Raw genomic sequence first — 18,313 nt, forward strand, 5'->3', positions numbered from 1 at the left:
CTGTGTTTATATGGGAATGGGAGGTGGTATTAGCTGCATTGTGCTCTTTTAAGAGAAAAAAGTAGTTCTTTTTCCTTATTAATTTAACTGTTACTATACAAAAGTGTTTTAAAAGAGGTTGAGCTTTTAGTAGAAAAATTTATCTACTTTTAATCAAAACTTGGTGTCTTCAGAGATTCTGGCTCAAACAAGAATCCAGCTTTTGTAACATGGGCTATTCTGGAAAAAAAAAAAATTCTGTCTAACTTGAAACAAAACTGTTTTAACAGGAATATTTTTAGCAATGTAAGCTGTTCCATTCTAACCAATACATCCATTTTATAATATGTTTATAAATAATAAAGCAATTTAACACCTGATCAATCCATTCTAGTCTTGTGACCTGTTATTTGGTGCCAGAAAGCATATTTAATTCTACCAATTACAACAACAGTGTGCTGTTAATCCCAACTGTTTGGTGCATAGGTGAAGTTTTCCCCTGCAAATGAGGTTTTAACATTCTGTGGCAGTTAAATGATCCTGCATAAAACAATGTACCCCTGCTTTCTGTAGGGAGGTATTTCCATCTTAACAGATGTGGTCTAGACAAACATTGGGCTTGCCAAAACAGTGGAGCTTATTTTTTGGCACGCGGTCACTATAACTAGCTGTGATGTGCAGCTGTTTATCAGAGGATATGATGCAATCAGCTAGTACAGGTTACTTCTACCTAAACAAGGAGTTGGTGCCAGCTATAGAGATCTGTGAACAACAGTGGTATTTACAGTAGATCCTACTTTTGATCTCCATTGGTGACTTAATAGAATTTGAACTTGATTGATTCTGGTAACAAAAAACAGATCCTCTGGCAAAATCAATAGTTCATTGTTTTTAGCAAGGGTTACTACTTTAATAGTAACATTGAGAGATCAGACCAATAAATAAGCCTCCACCAAAACTAAGTAAAATGAAGAATTAAATGAATGAAAAATACTATCTGCAAAATAAAATTATTTTAGTATCCTTCTCTTGGTGCCTTTGGAAAATTACCTGAAAGGTTTGACATTCTAGAATCTAACATAGTTCAAATTGTTCCACCCTCCTCCTGAAAATTGTACTCAAAAACCTGTGCTAGGAATGAATGATTCATGACCTCCCTGAAGATAGCATGCTCTGTATAGCCCCATTAGTAGCAAGTACACTGTGAAATGGGTGTTTAAAAAAAAGGCATTAACCACTTTGTTTTGAAACAGTAGGCTAGAAATATTATTCTAATACAGCTCTTGCCAAACCATATTTGGCCAAAAATATATTGTAGACACTAAAAGTTTAAGTGGAAGAGGCTTATAATGAAAGTCAAGAGGTCATAGTTAATACTTAGTCCACATTACAGAAACAAAACTTTGAGTTAGGTGGACAGATTTATTCTCCCCTTGGCCCATGCGTAATCTCTGTAAATAATAAGGCACTGCTGTGTTTAAGGGTTATCAGATAGGCCAGCAAAGGAAGCATATGTTGGACATCTAATGCAGCCACACACAGATTTAATTTGGCTTATTTTGTTTTGTAATTGCAAGAAAACCAGTAAACTATGGTATCCTTGTTATTGATTCTGCCAAAGTGCGTAATTGATGACAGAAAAGGAGGAAGGTGGTCATTAAAATGATTAAACTGATGTAATTTGATCACAGCAATGGTCTCCTGGTTGTTTTTTGCCCAAGGAAAAGATAAAATTGGAAGATAATGTGTTGGGCCTCTGACTGGTATTGGTTTGCCCTTTTGGAAATGGAAATAATAATGTTTGATTCCATTCCAGTTGGGAGCAAATTAAATTGGGGGTATTTGTATTGTATGACGTGAAAGAGTAGGATGTCTGTGAACCTCTAAAACTTGTTGTTCTCATGTTGAAATTCTAAAGCTGTGTCTCGTTCAGTAGAATTTGATCCTCTCTATCCCTACTTCTAAGATGCTAGTCCATGCTCTGGTGTTATCCTACCTCCAAGTACTGAAGTCTTCTCTCCAGTTTGTCTCCTCCCTTATATCTCAAATGTTGATACTAACAACACATTCTGTTCTGTCCATTTCTTTAATACACAACCCTGCTCTTGGCTATTTGCATTAACTTTTCCTCATAAAATTGAAACTTCTCCTGACTTTCAAAACTCCATCTGGCACATCCACCATTCCTACTTTATAGCCTTCTGCATCTCTGTGCTCCACCTAAACTTATCTCCTAACCATTCCACTTCATCTATGTCATCTCATTCACAATTCTTCTGAAACCCACCTGTTCTGCAAAGATTTCCAGCTATAAAGATTTACTATTCTGTATTGTATTAATTTATGCCTTTGAATTGCAAGCTGTGTCCAGGTTCCTAGTGGGGAGCCAGCTATGGTCACTCAATTAGGGTGAACCCCAAAGAATGGGGCAGACAATCCCCATAAAGCTGGTGGATATTCAATATCTAGATTTACCAAGACAGCATAAAACAGCTTCTTTATTACCTCACTGGTTACTCAGGAGTCCAAACAATACAGTTCCCTTAAAGTGATCCAGCCTCAGGCTTCCATCCAGGTACCTACGTCAAATATGATAAAAATTTCTGTAAATCTTATTTCATCATATAAAAGAAAAGGTTCTACCAATCCCAAAGGACTGGACACATTACCTCCCAGGTTAATGAATGTTTCAGATCTTACCCAAATACATGCTACACCTAATTCTTATTAACTAAACTAAAATTTATTAAAAAACAAAAGAGAGAGAGTATGGTTAAAATATCAATATACATACAGACATGAATTCAGTTCATTGAGGTGCAGATTCATAACAGAGACGGTGAGCTTCGTAGTTGCAAAGAGTCCTTTTAGAATTCAGTTCATAGGTCAAATGTCCAAATCTCATATTCAGGGCGTACCAGCATAACTGGGACCTCAATCTTGCGACTCAAACTTCCCCGATGAAGTGTAAGCAGATCTGAGATGACAGAATCAGGACCCACGGGTCTTTTATACAATTTCATGTCCTCTTTGACAAGTTGGGATTTCCTCAGGGAACAAAAGGTAATAGGATGATTTTGAAGGAGGTCCATCACTGGTGCTTAGCTATATGAATTAACATATGGCCATTTGCTTGTTCCTCCACCATTCACAGTACATTTCAAGGAGATGAATACTAAGATATCCCATGTTTACAATTCATTTAAATGATAGCATCGTCCTTTGGCCTCTGAATTATCAGAATACAGCATAGACAGGGACTGTTGATTACATTGTCGACCCTACTTATACATATGTAAATACACAAAAACACAAACATTATCTCCCTACCTGTCTTTTGAGGGTTATTTATTTTGCAGGATGTTTAACCCGTTCTAGCCATGCGTCACACAAGCTCTTTTGATAGATACCCTGTTTATTTGGCAGAATTTAGCTGTCATACTGCACCATGTACGACTGTAGTGCTATATAAATATGAAACACCCTTATAGAAAAGGTTTTTCATATGTATATCTTTTCCATTAGATTGTGTCCTTGTAACCAGTTCTATTCAGAGTGCACTGACATTAGGGATGTAAATAATGTGTAAAAACAGTAACCATGTAACTAATTAAAATTCTATTGGTTACACAGTTAAATGTTTACCCAGGGAACTAAAGGTGCAGGGGTGCTGCAGCACCCCCATGTTTTACATTGGGATCCAGAGTCCTGGCCACGAGGCTGGCAGCCTGGAGGGACCCCGGGTATGTGGGGCCGGCAGCTTGGAGGGATGCTGGGCATGCCTCACGGCAGCTGGGACACTAAGCAGACTTTAATCTTTAGCAGAAACCGATAAGCATCAAGCTTGTCGGTTAACCGGTTAAACTCTTACATCGCGAACTGACATGTTTGGAATATAAGTAGGATGTGACAAAGTTGTTTCTTCTATTGTATGTTGTTCTAACAGTTGACATGCATCTCAGGGTAAAGTCAACAGAGAGTTTTTGTACTTTGGTTTCAGTTTTCAGTCTGTATGTCCTCACTCAAGATCATCTGTGGGAGTATTTTATGCCATTATATTATTTATTTGTATTGTGGTAGCACCTAGGAGCCCTAATTATGGACCATGACCCCATAGCCCTAGGTGCTGTACAAACACAGAACAAAAAGATGGTCCATTCCATAGAGGCCTTAAGGAACCATATGAAGAACTGGAAAGAAGGTTTCCTATACAAGATATCTGTTTCTTCAATAAACAGTTTATGCAAACTTCCTTATTTCATTTTAAATTGGATTTAAATTATGACCTAAAGATTGTTAGTTAAACACGACATCACAGAATGTGGCAGATAAAATTTAAAAAGAAAACACAGTGTAAAAAATTTGTCCAGTACCACTCCGGGAAGCTGCTAATTTTCTCCAGAAATGTGTAATTATGGCAGGGTTTACTGCTAAGTACGCACATAATAACAGGCATGAAAGAGAACATCCCTTAAGTACTGATGGTGAGGAAAGGGACATGCAGAGAGAATTACATTTGCAGCACAAGCAAATGTGAAATGTAACTCTCACCAATATGAAATTATTGTAGAGTCTGTACAAAGTCTAGTAGAATAAGCATGGTTTTCAATAATTATAGGTCAGCATCAGGAATTAACTGCTGATATGGGGAAAAATTACACTAAAGCTAATTCTTGGCCTAGCTGTAAGAAATGATACACCTTTTATGTATAATTTTTAGAGATTAGCAAGCAGGCCCTATGTATTATTTCTGCTTGTTATAATGTGAATACTTGTTTGTAGTTTAGATATTTTCTCTCTAATGGGTAGCCACCCTCTTGAACTTCTCATATGCTAGCAGCCTGTGTATGCAAAATAATTCCCCTGAGTGGAACTGTGCTGCATCTCTACAAGATCACTGGGCCAGCACCAACCAAACGCTTCTTAATTTGATTTATTTGTTACAGCAGAACCATACAGAAAATGGGAGGGTCATTGCAAATGATTGAATTTTGCAAATGGAGGAAGCAAATATAATAAAAAGGGAAAATACACTACAAAATGTTTATTTGTTTTGACATTTGTATTTTAGCACATTATGAAGTGTTCTCAGTAACTGAAAGTTGTAAATATAAAGTAACAAGAAACCTTACTCCAAGACGCTGGTTTTAAACCTTTGCTGCAAAGAAGGGAGGGTCATATTTTTTTGAATATCCAGATTATAAAGTGTGTGTGTGTGTTAGTAAAATGAGGCTTAGCAAAGTTCTACTAATGTGATTTGGTGAATTCATACTAGGAATTTACAGCTCTTTTGCTTATCGTAAATAATAAATGAGGTTATATCACCTTCAGCGTTGGTTTACATACTAAACAAACTGGCCTAGGTTGGAAGTGACAGAAAATTTACTGTCTGATGATGGTGTAAAATGAGTTAGTGGTCACCATCTAGTGCATAGTGGACAGGTGTTGGCATCACAAAAATATTGACAACTACTCCGGGGTTCCTCCTGCCCCCTGCAGCTCTCAGCCACTGTGAGAGACAGGGGGGACCATGGAGCTCCCCGCAGCTCCCAGCTGCCACGGGCAGGGGGACCCCGCAGCTCCAAGCCCCCATGGGCGGTGAGAGTCCCAGGGAATCCTAGGGGGTCTCCATTTTGTCACGGATATTTTTAGTAAAAGTCAGGGACAGGTCATGGGCTTCCATGAATTTTTCTTTATTGCCTGTGACCTGTCCATGATTTTTACTAAAAATATCTGTGACAAAATCTGAGCTTTAATAATGAGGGGCTGACCAGGCTGAGGTGTCTAGGCACTACTGCAACATACATTTTAAATAATAATAAATAAGTCTTGCTTTTGCAGACTTACTTTTTCAGCCATCTGCCCATCCCCTAATGCTTTCCCCGCCCCCTCCTGTTTTCTGTAAATAATCCATTTGGTGTTCTAAAACAGGCTGTTATAGAACACACAACTCAGATTATATGTAAGGCTCTGTTTCAGCAGAGAGCTATAGTCACAGATTCAACAGATGTCTGGGAATGTTACAGAGTGAAGCCCCCCACATCTCTGGTCTGTTTCCTTCCTTTTTCTTCTCACACTCCCGTAATCCATCACTGCACCATTGTATGACAGATCAGAGTTGTGCCTTTGCGCAGTTTCTGCTTTTTAAGATTAGATTTGATACATTTGTTTGCAATGACTAATCCAGTTCAACAGACCTTCACTTTAGGGTTTTAATATGTACTGTAAAAAGCATTGAAACAATGTATGAAAGTTGCTGTGTGAGAGCAGTGTATGCAGTATAATAGAGCATAAGATTCTGAAATTGGCGGACTGCTTCTGTGGTAGAGCCTCCCATATCCAATCATGTTGTTGTCACACAGGTGAACATAAATTAATTTATGGTTTTCATAAGTAGAGTCTCAGACTTTGTCTTCAGGTGAGCCCTCAAGGGCAAATGATAATGGAGAAGTGTCACTATGGTAGGTGTTGGAATTATTCATATTTGAAATTATTAGTATGGGAAATGAACAAACACTAATTTAACCATACATTTTTCTATTAAATCCAAAGGACAAATGATACTTATACAATTGCTCTAAATAATAAGCAATTTACTACATACAAACAATAACCAAACATTTATAAACATTTGATCAAGATACTTACAAACAGGCTACACCTAGGGGCGCTTAGCAGAGGCGATGTGTGTATGGGCTTGTGGGGGGCGTGTGCCCCGTCCCATTTGCTGCTTGGCTTGTATTGAGCATGCTCACATGGACTGAGCCTGCACACTGACGCTGCTGAAGCTGGCTGCCCTCACTCTGCCCCCTCACTATTGGCAGGCCTGGGTCACCTCTGGTGCTTAAACCTATATTGGTTGGCTCCAGTGTGGTTCGGCAGGTATTAGCAACGAACCCTTGAAGAGTTTACTTTTTTAAACTGTTCAGCAGAAAAGTGATGTCATTGCCAATTACTGCCTTCAGCTAAAAGCCAATTTGAGACCGTTCACGCTTATTTCCATTCTTAACCCAGATAAGATTTACAAGGCCATCCCCCCTTCCCAAGGCCACTCCTACCTATCTCCTCCCCTCCTTCTTGTGGACCAACAGTTTTTCCATTGCACCGGGTTCACATAAGCTTTAACACTGGTATGTGGTTGGGAAGGCCATGTTGTCTCATTTTAAGACAGATACTTTTTGTCTTCTTTAAAACCATCTGCAGTCACCCCTATCAATTAGAGGCATTCTTTTTAGCAACTTTCCCTTATCTCATTAGTTATTCTTTGAATTGGACATCCTCCCTATTTTATTCCTCCTGGCTGTATTATTTTCAAGGCCTTCCTTCTACTTGTTAATCAGGGCCTTTCTTTACAACGCGTATAAGAACGGCCATACTGGGTCAGACCAAAGGTCCATTCAGCCCTGTATCCTGTCTACCGACAGTAGCCAATGCCAGGTGCCCCAGAGGGAGTGAACCTAACAGGTAATGATCGAGTGATCTCTCTCCTGCCATCCATCTCCACACTCTGACAAACAGAGGCTAGGGACACCATTCCTTACCCATCTGGCTAATAGCCATTAATGGACTTAACCTCCATGAATTTATCTAGTTCTCTTTTAAACCCTGTTATAGTCCTAGCCTTCACAACCTCCTCAGGCAAGGAGTTCCACAGGTTGACTGTGCACTGAGTGAAGAAGAACTTCCTTTTATTTGTGTTAAACCTGCTACCCATTAATTTCATTTGGTGGCCCCTAGTTCTTATATTATGGGAACAAGTAAATAACTTTTCTTTATTTACTTTCTCCATACTACTCATGATTTTATATACCTCTATCATATCCCCCCTTAGTTTCCTCTTTTCCAAGTTGAAAAGTCCTAGCCTCTTTAATCTCTACTCATATGGGACCCGTTCCAAATCCCTGATCATTTTACTTGCCCTTTTCTGAACCTTTTCTAATGCCAGTATATCTTTTTTGAAATGAGGGGACCACATCTGTACGCAGTATTCAAGATGTGGGTGTACCATAGATTTATATAAGAGCAATAAGATATTCTTCGTCTTATTCTCTATCCCTTTTTTAATGATTCCTAACATCCTGCGTGGATGTCTTCAGAGAACTATCCACGATGACTCCAAGATCTTTCTCCTGATTAGTTGTAGCTAAATTAGCGCCCATCGTATTGTATGTATAGTTGGGGTTATTTTTTTCAATGTGCATTACTTTACATTTATCCACATTAAATGTCATTTGCCATTTTGTTGCCCAGTCACTTAGTTTTGTGAGATCTTTTTGAAGTTCTTCACAGTCTGCTTTGGTCTTAACTATCTTGAGCAGTTTAGTATCATCTGCAAACTTTGCCACCTCACTGTTTACCCCTTTCTCCAGATCATTTATGAATAAGTTGAATAGGATTGGTCCTAGGACCGACTTTTGGGGAACACCACTAGTTACCGCTCTCCATTCTGAAAATTTACCATTTAGTCCTACCCTTTGTTCCCTGTCTTTTAACCAGTTCTCAATCCATGAAAGGATCTTCCCTCTTATCCCATGACAACTTAATTTACGTAAGAGCCTTTGGTGAGGGACCTTGTCAAAGGCTTTTTGGAAATCTAAGTACGCTATGTCCACTGGATCCCCCTGGTCCACATGTTTGTTGACCCCCTCAAAGAACTCTAATAGATTAGTAATACATGATCTCCCTTTACAGAAACCATGTTGACTTTTTCGTAACAATTTAGGTTCTTCTATGTTTCTGACAATTTTATTCTTTACTATTGTTTCAACTAATTTGCCCAGTACTGACATTAGACTTACCGGTCTGTAATTGCCAGGATCACCTCTAGCGCCCTTCTTAAATATTGGCGTTACATTAGCTATCTTCCAGTCACTGAGTACAGTAGCTGATTTAAAGGACAGGTTACAAACCATAGTTAATAGTTCCGCAATTTCACATTTGAGTTCTTTCAGAACTCTTGGGTGAATGCCATCTGGTCCCGGTGACTTGTTACTGTTAAGTTTCTCAATTAATTCCAAAACCGCCTCTAGTGACACTTCAGTCTGTGACAGTTCCTCATATTTGTCACCTACAAAAGACGGCTCAGGTTTGGGAATCTCCCTAACATCCTCAGCCATGAAGACTGAAGCAAAGAATTCATTTAGTTTCTCTGTGATGACTTTATCGTCTTTAAGTGCTCCTTTTGTATCTCGATTGTCCAGGGGCCCCACTGGTTGTTTAGCAGGCTTTCTGCTTCTGTTGTACTGATGTTCTGATGCTTCTCATGTACTTACATATTTCCTTAACTAAACTTAAGATAACTCTAATACTTTAATTCTTCTTCGAGTGATTGCTCATGTGTATTCCACAATAGGTGTGCGTGCTCACCACGGGCACCGGTGCCGGAAGTTTTTCCCCAAGCAGTGCCCGTGGGGGGGAGCGCCCCCTGGAGTGGCGCCTGCCTGGCGTGGTAAAAGGGGAGCTGCGCGCTCCCCCCCACCCTCAGTTCCTTCTTGCTGCCAGTGAAGGTGCGTTGGAACTAGTCTGCTCCAGCTTTGCTGTAGCTCGATCCCCAGTACTGTTTGTTTGTTCAGTGTTAGTATCTGTAGTTAGTTAGCTGTTTAGTTAGTTTAGTCAGTCAGTGAGCCTGGGCCGGGGCATGCCCCGTGGTTTAAGTCGTGCGGCTCTTGTAGGCGTTCTGTGCTGAGAAGTGACCCACACGCAGACTGTTTGCGCTATTTGGGAGAAACCCATATCAGTGAAAGGTGCAAGATTAGTATGTCGTTTGAGCCTCTGACCAAAAGAGAAAGGGACATTAGGCTCCTGATGGAGTTGGCGCTGGCCCCATCTCCAGCACGCCGTTCCAGAATGGTCCTCAGCACCACGGCGTTGGTACGTGGCGACCCTCTGGTTCCATCGACTAGTTGGCACTGTTCCCCGTTCACGGGGCAAGCCAAGAGGGGCAGGAAGACTCCCTCTTTGCAGCGGCACGGAGGGAAATCCAGGACAGAGGCTAGACCCATGTTGGGCAGTTGTCACTCCCCACTGGGCCCCAGGACTCTGACTCACATCGAGCGGAGTAGCTCAGCCCCTTCAGAACAGGCCTCTCTGGATGTCCAGATGCCTTCCATGCCTGAAGCTCTCCAGGCGGCCCAGGACGTTATGTCCATACCGGTGCCAGGAGCGCCGCTGATGTTGGCCCCACTCTCCAGAGGGAAGCCGCTGCTGGGATCTCCACAGTCGCCTCCGGCTCGGTCTTGGTTGAGGGAATGTTCCCGATGCAGTTCACTGCCCAGCGACCGCTCGGGGCAGAGTCCAGGTGGATCACCCTCGACGCCGACCAGACTGTTTGTCTGGGTTCCATATGGCCGGGACTCTTGGCACCACTCGTTCTCAAGGAGTGATTATCGATGCGACCGCGGCAGGCACTGCCAATGGTCCTCGTCTCAGAGCAGGTACCACAGCCAGTCACGGCATGATCGTCGACGCCGTTCCCGCTCGGACTCCCGCTCCAAGTCTCCAGCAAGACATCGCAGTCCCGGGCGTCGATTGCTGGCATCTCGCTGTTGCGGGTCCACCCATCGAGGCCATTCGCGGAACAGCTGCTACTGTCGGTACCGATCCTTCACATTGAGATTGTGGTCTCATGGCCGATGTCGATCCCGACACCGCTGCTCCTCCCGGTCCAGAGGCAGCAGCAGATCATACTCCAGCTCGGCCTCCATTCGTAGCTGTACTTCGATGGGCCAGTCCAGGCCAGCCAAGCTGAACAGCTGGCCCCACTGGTGCCGCAGCAGGTGCAGTGGCACCGAGCATCGTGGCTGGCCCAATGGTACCAGTGGGCACTGTGGCCTCTGGCGCAGCCCCCGGTGGGGGCTCACTCGGTGGCCAGAGCTTCGAAAGCACCATCAGCCTCCCTCTCCAGACCCCCAAAGAAGAAGTTGGTGGGACGTACGTCCTCGACACTGTTCCTGGAGTCCAAACAGGTGATGGACCCTCCGATGCTGGCTGATACCCAGAGCATCGCACTGGCCTCCTCTCCCCATCCAGAGGAAGCGATTGTGGCCCCGCCCCCCTGCACCTGCAGGAGGACTTCAGGGCCCATCAAGAACTCGTAAAGAGAGTGACAGCAAGCCTCCACCTCCAGGCAGAGGAGATAGAGGAGCCCTCAGACTCCCTGTTTAACGTGCTGTCCTCATCGGCACTGGGTAGGGTGGCCTTGCCTCTCCATGAAGAGGTGGCTAACATTTCAAATGCCCTGTGGCAGACACCAGCCTTGTTGGCCCCTATCTCTAAGAAAGCAGAACACAAGTACTTTGAACCCACCAAGGGGCATGCGTACTTGTATAGCCACCTGGCGCCCAACTCCCTGGTGGTCGAGTTGATCAACCACAGGGAATGGCAGGGTCAACCAGCCCCAAACCCAAAGAACTAAGAACTCTCGGAGATTGGACTCTTTAGCAAGGAAAATTTATTAGTCTTCGAGCTTCCAGTTGTGAGTGGCAAATCATCAGGCTCTCCGGGGCCGGTACGAATTCAGTCTGTGAGGACTCCCTCCAGGAGCGTGATAGAAAGGAGTTCAAGGCGCTAGTGGAGGAGGGGGCAGCGGCCACTAGGGCATCCCTGCAGGCAGCCTCAGATGCTGCAGATACGGCCGCACGATCCATGGCCTCTGCGGTGTCCATGAGACGGGCGTCATGGCTCCTGCTCTCTGGGCTTTCCAGCAAGGCGCAGTCCTCCATGCAGGATCTCCCGTTTGACGGGAAAGCCCTGTTTGCGGAGGAGACAGATACAAGGCGTCACGTCATGAAAGACTTCCGCACGACCCTCCAGATTCTGGGCCTATATGTACCGGTTCTGGCAAGACCTAAGTTCAAGCTGCAGCAGACGCCCGTCCAGGTCGCCCTCCCGAAGCATGAGGCTGCCCACAAGAAACACCGAGACTATAAGAGATGCCTCAGAGGCAGTCTTGATGGCCCCCCAACCTGGCTCTTGTAAAGGCAAGCAGGCCGGGAAAAGGTGCTTTTGATGGGATGCTTGGGGGCACCCCACCAGTCCTCATCAGGGATCCACCCTCAATAAAGCTCCCCTTCTCCAATTGGTTGTGTGCTTTCCTCCCGGAATGGTCGCGGCCAACCTCAGACTGATGGGTCCTCACACCATCTCCCGAGGTTACACCCTCCAGTTTACTTCCTCCCCGCCCAGCCACCTCCCGCTCCCGTCCCTATTGGGGGACCCCTCGCATGAGGCTTTGCTTGAGCAGGAGGTGGGGTGGCTCCTAAGACTAGGAGTGGTAGTGGCGGTGCCCAAGGAGTTCATGGGCAAGGGGTATTACTCCTGATACTTCCTTATCCCAAAGGCCAAAGGGGGGCTCAGATCTGCGAGGTCTGAACCAGTACATGGTGAAACTCAAGTTCCGCATGGTTTCCCTGGCCTCCATCATCCCCTCCCTGGATCCCGGGGACAGGTATGCTGCCCTCGATCTGCAGGACGTGTACTTCCACATCCACATATTCGAGGGGTACAGGCGCTTCCTCCATTTCGTGGTGGGACAGAATCACTACCAATTCATCGTCCTCCCATTTGGTCTGTCCATTGCCCCCAGGATGTTTATGAAATGCATGACAGAGGTAGCGGCCTCAGATGGTGGGGGGTCCAGATTTTTCCCTATCTGGACGACTGACTGGTCCAGGGCACCTCCCAGTCCCAGGTGAGGGATCACGTGGCGCTCCTCCTGTCCACGTGCACTGCCTTGGGCCTGTTGGTAAACAGCACCAAGTCCACGTTAGTCCTGGTCCAATGCATAGAGTTTATTGACGTGCTCCTGGACGCAGCGTCGGCCACAGCCTCTCTCCTGCCAGACAGATTCGAGACCCTGAAAAGTCTCATTGACTTGGTCTTAAAGTTCCCAGTGACAACAGCCGGGGTTTGCCTGCAGCTCTTGGGTCACATGTCGGCATGCACGTATGTGGTCCATCTTGCCAGACTCAGGATGTGGCCCCTCCAACTCTGGTTGGCCTCGAAGTTCTCCTAGGCCATGGACAGGATGGACAAGGTCTTCACTGTGCTGGACTCTGTGATCACCTCCCTACGGTGGTGGTTCACCCCAAACAACATGTTCCAAGGGGTCCCGTTCAGGGACAGAGCCCCGTTGTTGGAGCTGGGTTGTGGGACGCGTCAGACCTGGGTTGTGAGGCCCATGTGGGGAACTTTCAGGCCCAAGGCCTGTGGTCGGCCCAAGATCTGACCCTACGTATAAATGTCAAGGAAATCAGGGTGGTGCGGCTGGTGTGTATGGCCTTCCGCTTGCACCCGGAGGGCAAGGTAATCAGGGTCCTCACGGACAACACAGTCTCCATGTTCTATATCAACAGGCAAGGCAGGGCCTGATCCTCTGCCACGAAGCCCTGAGGCTGTGGGACTCTGTATAGCCTACGACATCCACCTGAAGGCCTTCCACCTACTGGGTGCTTGGAATGAGAGAGCTGATTGCGTGAGCAGGGACTTTTCCTTGCAACATGAGTGGTCCCTCCACCCGGAAGTGGCCCACCGGCTCTTACGAAGGTGGGGAACTCCCTAGGTGGACCTATTCGTGACTCGACAGAACTGGCGATTTCCCCGGTTCTGCTCCGGGGGGGCCTGGGGAGGGGCACTATCTCTGATGCCTTTATCCTTCCTGGTCAGGCCGGCTACTCGACGCCTTTCCCCCGCTCCCTCTAATCAGCAGGGTCCTGGAGAAGATAAAGACGGACAAGGCCTGGGTCATCCTGATTGCTCTGACGTGGCCCAGGCAACATTGGTACGGGACCCTCACGGGCCTGGCGGTAGCTCCACCGTGGCCGTTGCTGCTCCTCCCGGACCTGCTCTCTCAGGACCAGGGCCGCCTACTCCATCCCAGCCTAGCGGCTCTTCACCTCATGGCGTGGCTGACCAGTGGTTAGGCGGAGAGGAGAGGACATGCTCAGAACAAGTTCAGCGTGTCATCCTTGAAAGTAGACGGCCCTCCGCTCGCCGCGCTTATTTGGCCAAGTGGTCCCTTTTTTCTAGATGGGTGGCGGACCATGGTGTCTCTCCCATAACCGCCCCGGTCCAGCTTATTCTTGACTACCTTCTCCACCTGAGAGCTCAGGGCCTGGCGCCTTCGTCAGTCAAGGTGCACCTGGCAGCCATATTGGCCTTCCATCCACCGGTGCAGGGGCACACGGTGTTTTCCCATTCTATGACTGGCCAGTTCCTCAAGGGGTTGGACCGTCTTTTTCCATATTCTAGACCCCCAGTTCCGCAGTAGGACCTAAACCTGATGTTGACTCATCTTACAGGGCCCCCGTTTGAACCATTGGCCACGTGCTCCTGGTCTCGCCTCTCATGGAAAGTGGCCTTCCTGGTTGCAATCACGTCGGCCAGGCGAGTCTCGGAGCTCAGGGCCCTGACCTCTGAGCCGCTGAACACGATCTTTCATAAAGATAAGGTCCAGCTCCGCCCACACCCCGCATTCCTCCTGAAGGTGGTCTCTGCTTACCCCATGGGTCAGGACATTTTTGTACCAGTCCTCTGCCCCAAGGCCGACGCGTCCAGTGAGGAGTGCCGTCTCCACACACTCCATGTGCAACTGGTTCTGGCTTTCTACCTTGAGCAGACCAAGCCATTCAGAAAGTCCTTGCAACTATTCGTCACCTCAGCTGAGTGCACGAGGGGCCAGCCGATTTCCATTCAGTGGCTTTCCAATTGGATCACTTTGTGCATCTGTTCCTGTTATGAGCTGGCGGGTGTCCCCCCGTTGCCCATTGTGAGGGCAAACTCGACTCGGGCACAGGCCTCGTCGGCTGCCTTTGTGGCCCACGTCCCCATTCCGGACATCTGTAGGGCCGCCACGTGGTCTTCGGTTCACACGTTCATCTTGCACTATGCAATTGTCTCCCAGGCCAGGGATGATGCCGGGTTCGGCAGGGTGGTAGTCTGTCCTGGGAACTTGTGAACTCCTACCCACCTCCAACAGATATAGCTTGGAATCACCTATTGTGGAATACACATGAGTAATCACTCAAAGAAGAAAAGACAGTTACCTTTTCTGTAACTGGTGTTCTTTGAGATGTGTTGCTCATGTCTATTCCACATCCCGCCCTCCTTCCCCTCTGTCGGAGCTGTCTGGCAAGAAGGAACTGAGGGTCCGGGGGAGTGTGCAGCTCCCCTTATACCGCGCCAGGCAGGTGCCACTCCAGGGGTCGCAGGGGGCGCTCTCCCCCTACGGGTATTGCTAGGGGGAAAAACTTCCGGCACCGGTGCACATGCTGAGCGCGCACGCCTATTGTGGAAAAGACATGAGCCACACATCTCAAAGAACACCAGTTATGGAAAAGGTAACTGTCTTTTTCATGCTTATCCTACAGTAGATAAAAGCTATTTGACATTAAACTAGTGGGTGGTATTAGCTCTAAGTCATTTTTTTTCCTCTTCAAGGTATCTCTGGAAGGAAAGAATGCAACCATTATCTATGACCCCAGACTCCAGACTCCAGAATCCGTTCAGGAAGTTATAGTTGACATGGGATTTGATGCTACCCTGGCTGATTCAGACCCACAACCTGTTTTACTTGACACTACTTTTCTAACCATTCCTACTCAGTCACATGTAACATGTGAACAGATCTGTAACGCCCTACTAAAGAACAAAGGTATCTTAGGTGTTAAAATTTCCTCTGACCAAAAAACTGCAGTTGTGACATTCATTTCTTCTATTATAAATTGCAACCAGATTATTCAAATGGTGCCAGGCATAGATTTAAATACTGCAGCACCAGAGAAGACATCAGGGACTGGTGAAGATTCCATTTGGTCCCAAGCATGTGATGTTGTGCTAAGGATGAAGGTAGAGGGGATGACCTGCCATTCTTGCACCAGCACCATAGAAGGAAAGCTTGGCAAACTGCAAGGGGTACAGCGGATTAAAGGTAATGCTTTATTTTAATTTTACATGTAGATTGTTAATTGATTACTCTGTCCTTTTTCATATCTGTTGATGCGATCTGTCATGAAGTTAGGTCGTTCAGTAGGATGATTCACCTGTGTATCAGTGGAATCACAGTTTCACGTTTTAGAGCACAAGTGAAAATGAGTTTGATCCGATTCTAGTTTCTAACAGGAGCATTCTAGTCTCTTTCCCTTCCCCAGTGAGTGAGCACTTGCCTACTTTACAAAACTGTTTTACAGTTTGGTAAGGTGCATCATCTTTGCTCAGGAGACTGCTAGGCCTAGAGACAACAGGATGCAATTAGTATTGAAGTTTGTTGACAGAGTGTCATAAAGAAAATAGCCCAGTCTCTGACCAAGCTATTGGTCTCACATGATTACTTTACGTTTTGATTGAGACCAGAGTAATAGACCTCCTCTTTCTTTCATAGCTCTAATTATATTTAACTTTAAATAACTAATAATGTTGTATGTAAGGTAGTATCATAAATGGAGATGGCAGAAACACATATTTAATTGTCTATAACATAAAAAAAATGACTTGGGGGTCTATTATGGAAGAGTTTGTTTAGCATTAATGTAAGAAATAACTAACACACTGTTGGGCAAGGCATGAACTTTCTAGGAAAAGATCAAAAAATGATGCAACAGGAGATTAAGACCTGTTGCAGTATTAGGCACCAAAGGTAGAAAAACTAGATCACTTTGGGTACAGTTTTCAAAAGTATCTAAGTCCCCTTTTCAGTGATTTAAGCACTTAAGAGCCTAAGTCCATCCCATTGACTTTCGGTGAGACTTAGTGATTAAATCACTTTTTGAAAATTTTACCCCATTGACAAGATGCGCTGTTCATAGGACTCTCTATGGTCAGTGATATTTAAATAGAATGTTATGAGGAGGGGATGGGGAGCAAAGACACTAATACATTTTTCTGTTTAATTTTTAGTTTCCCTGGACAATCAGGAAGCTGTTATTGTGTATCAGCCTCATCTAATTACAGCAGAGGAAATCAAAAACCAAATTGAAGCTGCAGGTTTCACAGCATTTATCAAAAAACAGCCCAAACCCCTCAAGCTGGGTGTTATTGAGGTGGAGCGTTTAAAGAACACCCAAACCAAATGTTCACAGGGAACACTTCAAAAAAGTCCAAAGCATATTAATGACTTAAAGGCCATTGTTTTCAGAGTCGATGGCATGCACTGCAATTCGTGTGTCTTAAATATTCAGAGCAGCATATCAGCACTCCCATCTGTAGCAAGCATAGTAGTTTCTTTAGAGAAGAAAACAGCTACTGTAAAGTACGACCCAGACTTCATCAGCATAGATGCGCTGAGAAGAACCATAGAGGCAGTATCACCGGAGACGTTTAAAGTCAGTCTTCCTGATGAATGTGAAAGCGTTGAGCTTTTCGATGCACAGATATCTCCAGTGAAATCTTCTCAGACAGCTTTAAACAGCACAAACCAATCCGTTACTCAAGTTACTGTGGTAAATATTGAGGGAATGACTTGTAATTCTTGTGTGCAATCTATTGAGGGAGTCATTTCCCAAAAGCCAGGTGTAAAATCAATATCTGTGTCTCTTGTGAATCATAATGGGACTATAAAATATGACCCTCTCCTAACTTGTCCAGAAGACTTAAGATCTGCAATAGAGGACATGGGATTTGATGCTTCCTTATCAGGTAATGCCAAGCTACATTTTTTGTACCGAGTTTGTATAACTAATTCACTTCCCTTCAGCATATCATACTGCCTAGAATTAAATGTACAGACGTATGGGGTACAGACCCAACTTGCTGAATGAGGTACTATCTGTATAATTACTTTTCATGCTAATGGGGCTTGTACATGTGGAGACCCACCCCTATAGTGTGGAGACTCATTTCCTTAGTCCTCTGGATTAATTGAAGATTATTACAATAGTGGGTAAGGTGTAAATACAGCGGTGCTTGGTGTCACAACTAGGGCAGGTCTACAGTGCAGTGGCGCCGCTTCGGTGAAGACGCTACCTACACTAATGGGAGGGCTTCTCCCGTCCATGTAGGTACTCCCACTCTGCGAGAGGTGGTAGCTGTGTCTACGGGAGAAGCCCTCCTGTCAACCTAGCACTGTCTATACCAGGGGTCAGGTCATTTTAACTGCATTGCTCAAGAGGGTACATTTTTCATACCCTTGAATGATGACCTAATTTCCTAATATAGGCCTGGCCTGAGTACTGTTCAGACTTATAACAAGGAGTCATTCCTTGCCCCAGAAAGCTAACCATCTACATAACAGACAGGATACAACGGAAGGACAAAACAGGTGATGTGGGAGGGTGAGTAAAAAAGGTAACAAAATGAACACAGCTGAGCAGAAAAACAGAAGTGTCAGTTTGTCAGTTACCTA

At 45.2% G+C, this 18,313-nt stretch overlaps 1 protein-coding gene across 7 annotated transcripts in view; it reads left to right on the forward strand.

Moving 5' to 3' along the window:
* ATP7A (ATPase copper transporting alpha) overlaps window positions 1–18,313 on the forward strand; it is a 60,545-nt gene that overhangs the window by 20,738 nt on the left and 21,494 nt on the right. For 6 of the 7 annotated variants that reach the window (XM_073361145.2, XM_073361152.2, XM_073361147.2 and 3 more), the window contains 2 exons: window positions 15,415–15,904; window positions 16,870–17,607. In XM_073361145.2, the coding sequence (XP_073217246.2) occupies window positions 15,415–15,904; window positions 16,870–17,607 (1,228 nt within the window). The remainder of the gene's footprint in view (window positions 1–15,414; window positions 15,905–16,869; window positions 17,608–18,313) is intronic. The other variant, XM_073361151.2, reaches the window with a different exon arrangement.

Source organism: Lepidochelys kempii, chromosome 9 (assembly GCF_965140285.1).
Source record: "Lepidochelys kempii isolate rLepKem1 chromosome 9, rLepKem1.hap1, whole genome shotgun sequence".
NCBI classification, from domain to species: domain Eukaryota; kingdom Metazoa; phylum Chordata; order Testudines; family Cheloniidae; genus Lepidochelys; species Lepidochelys kempii.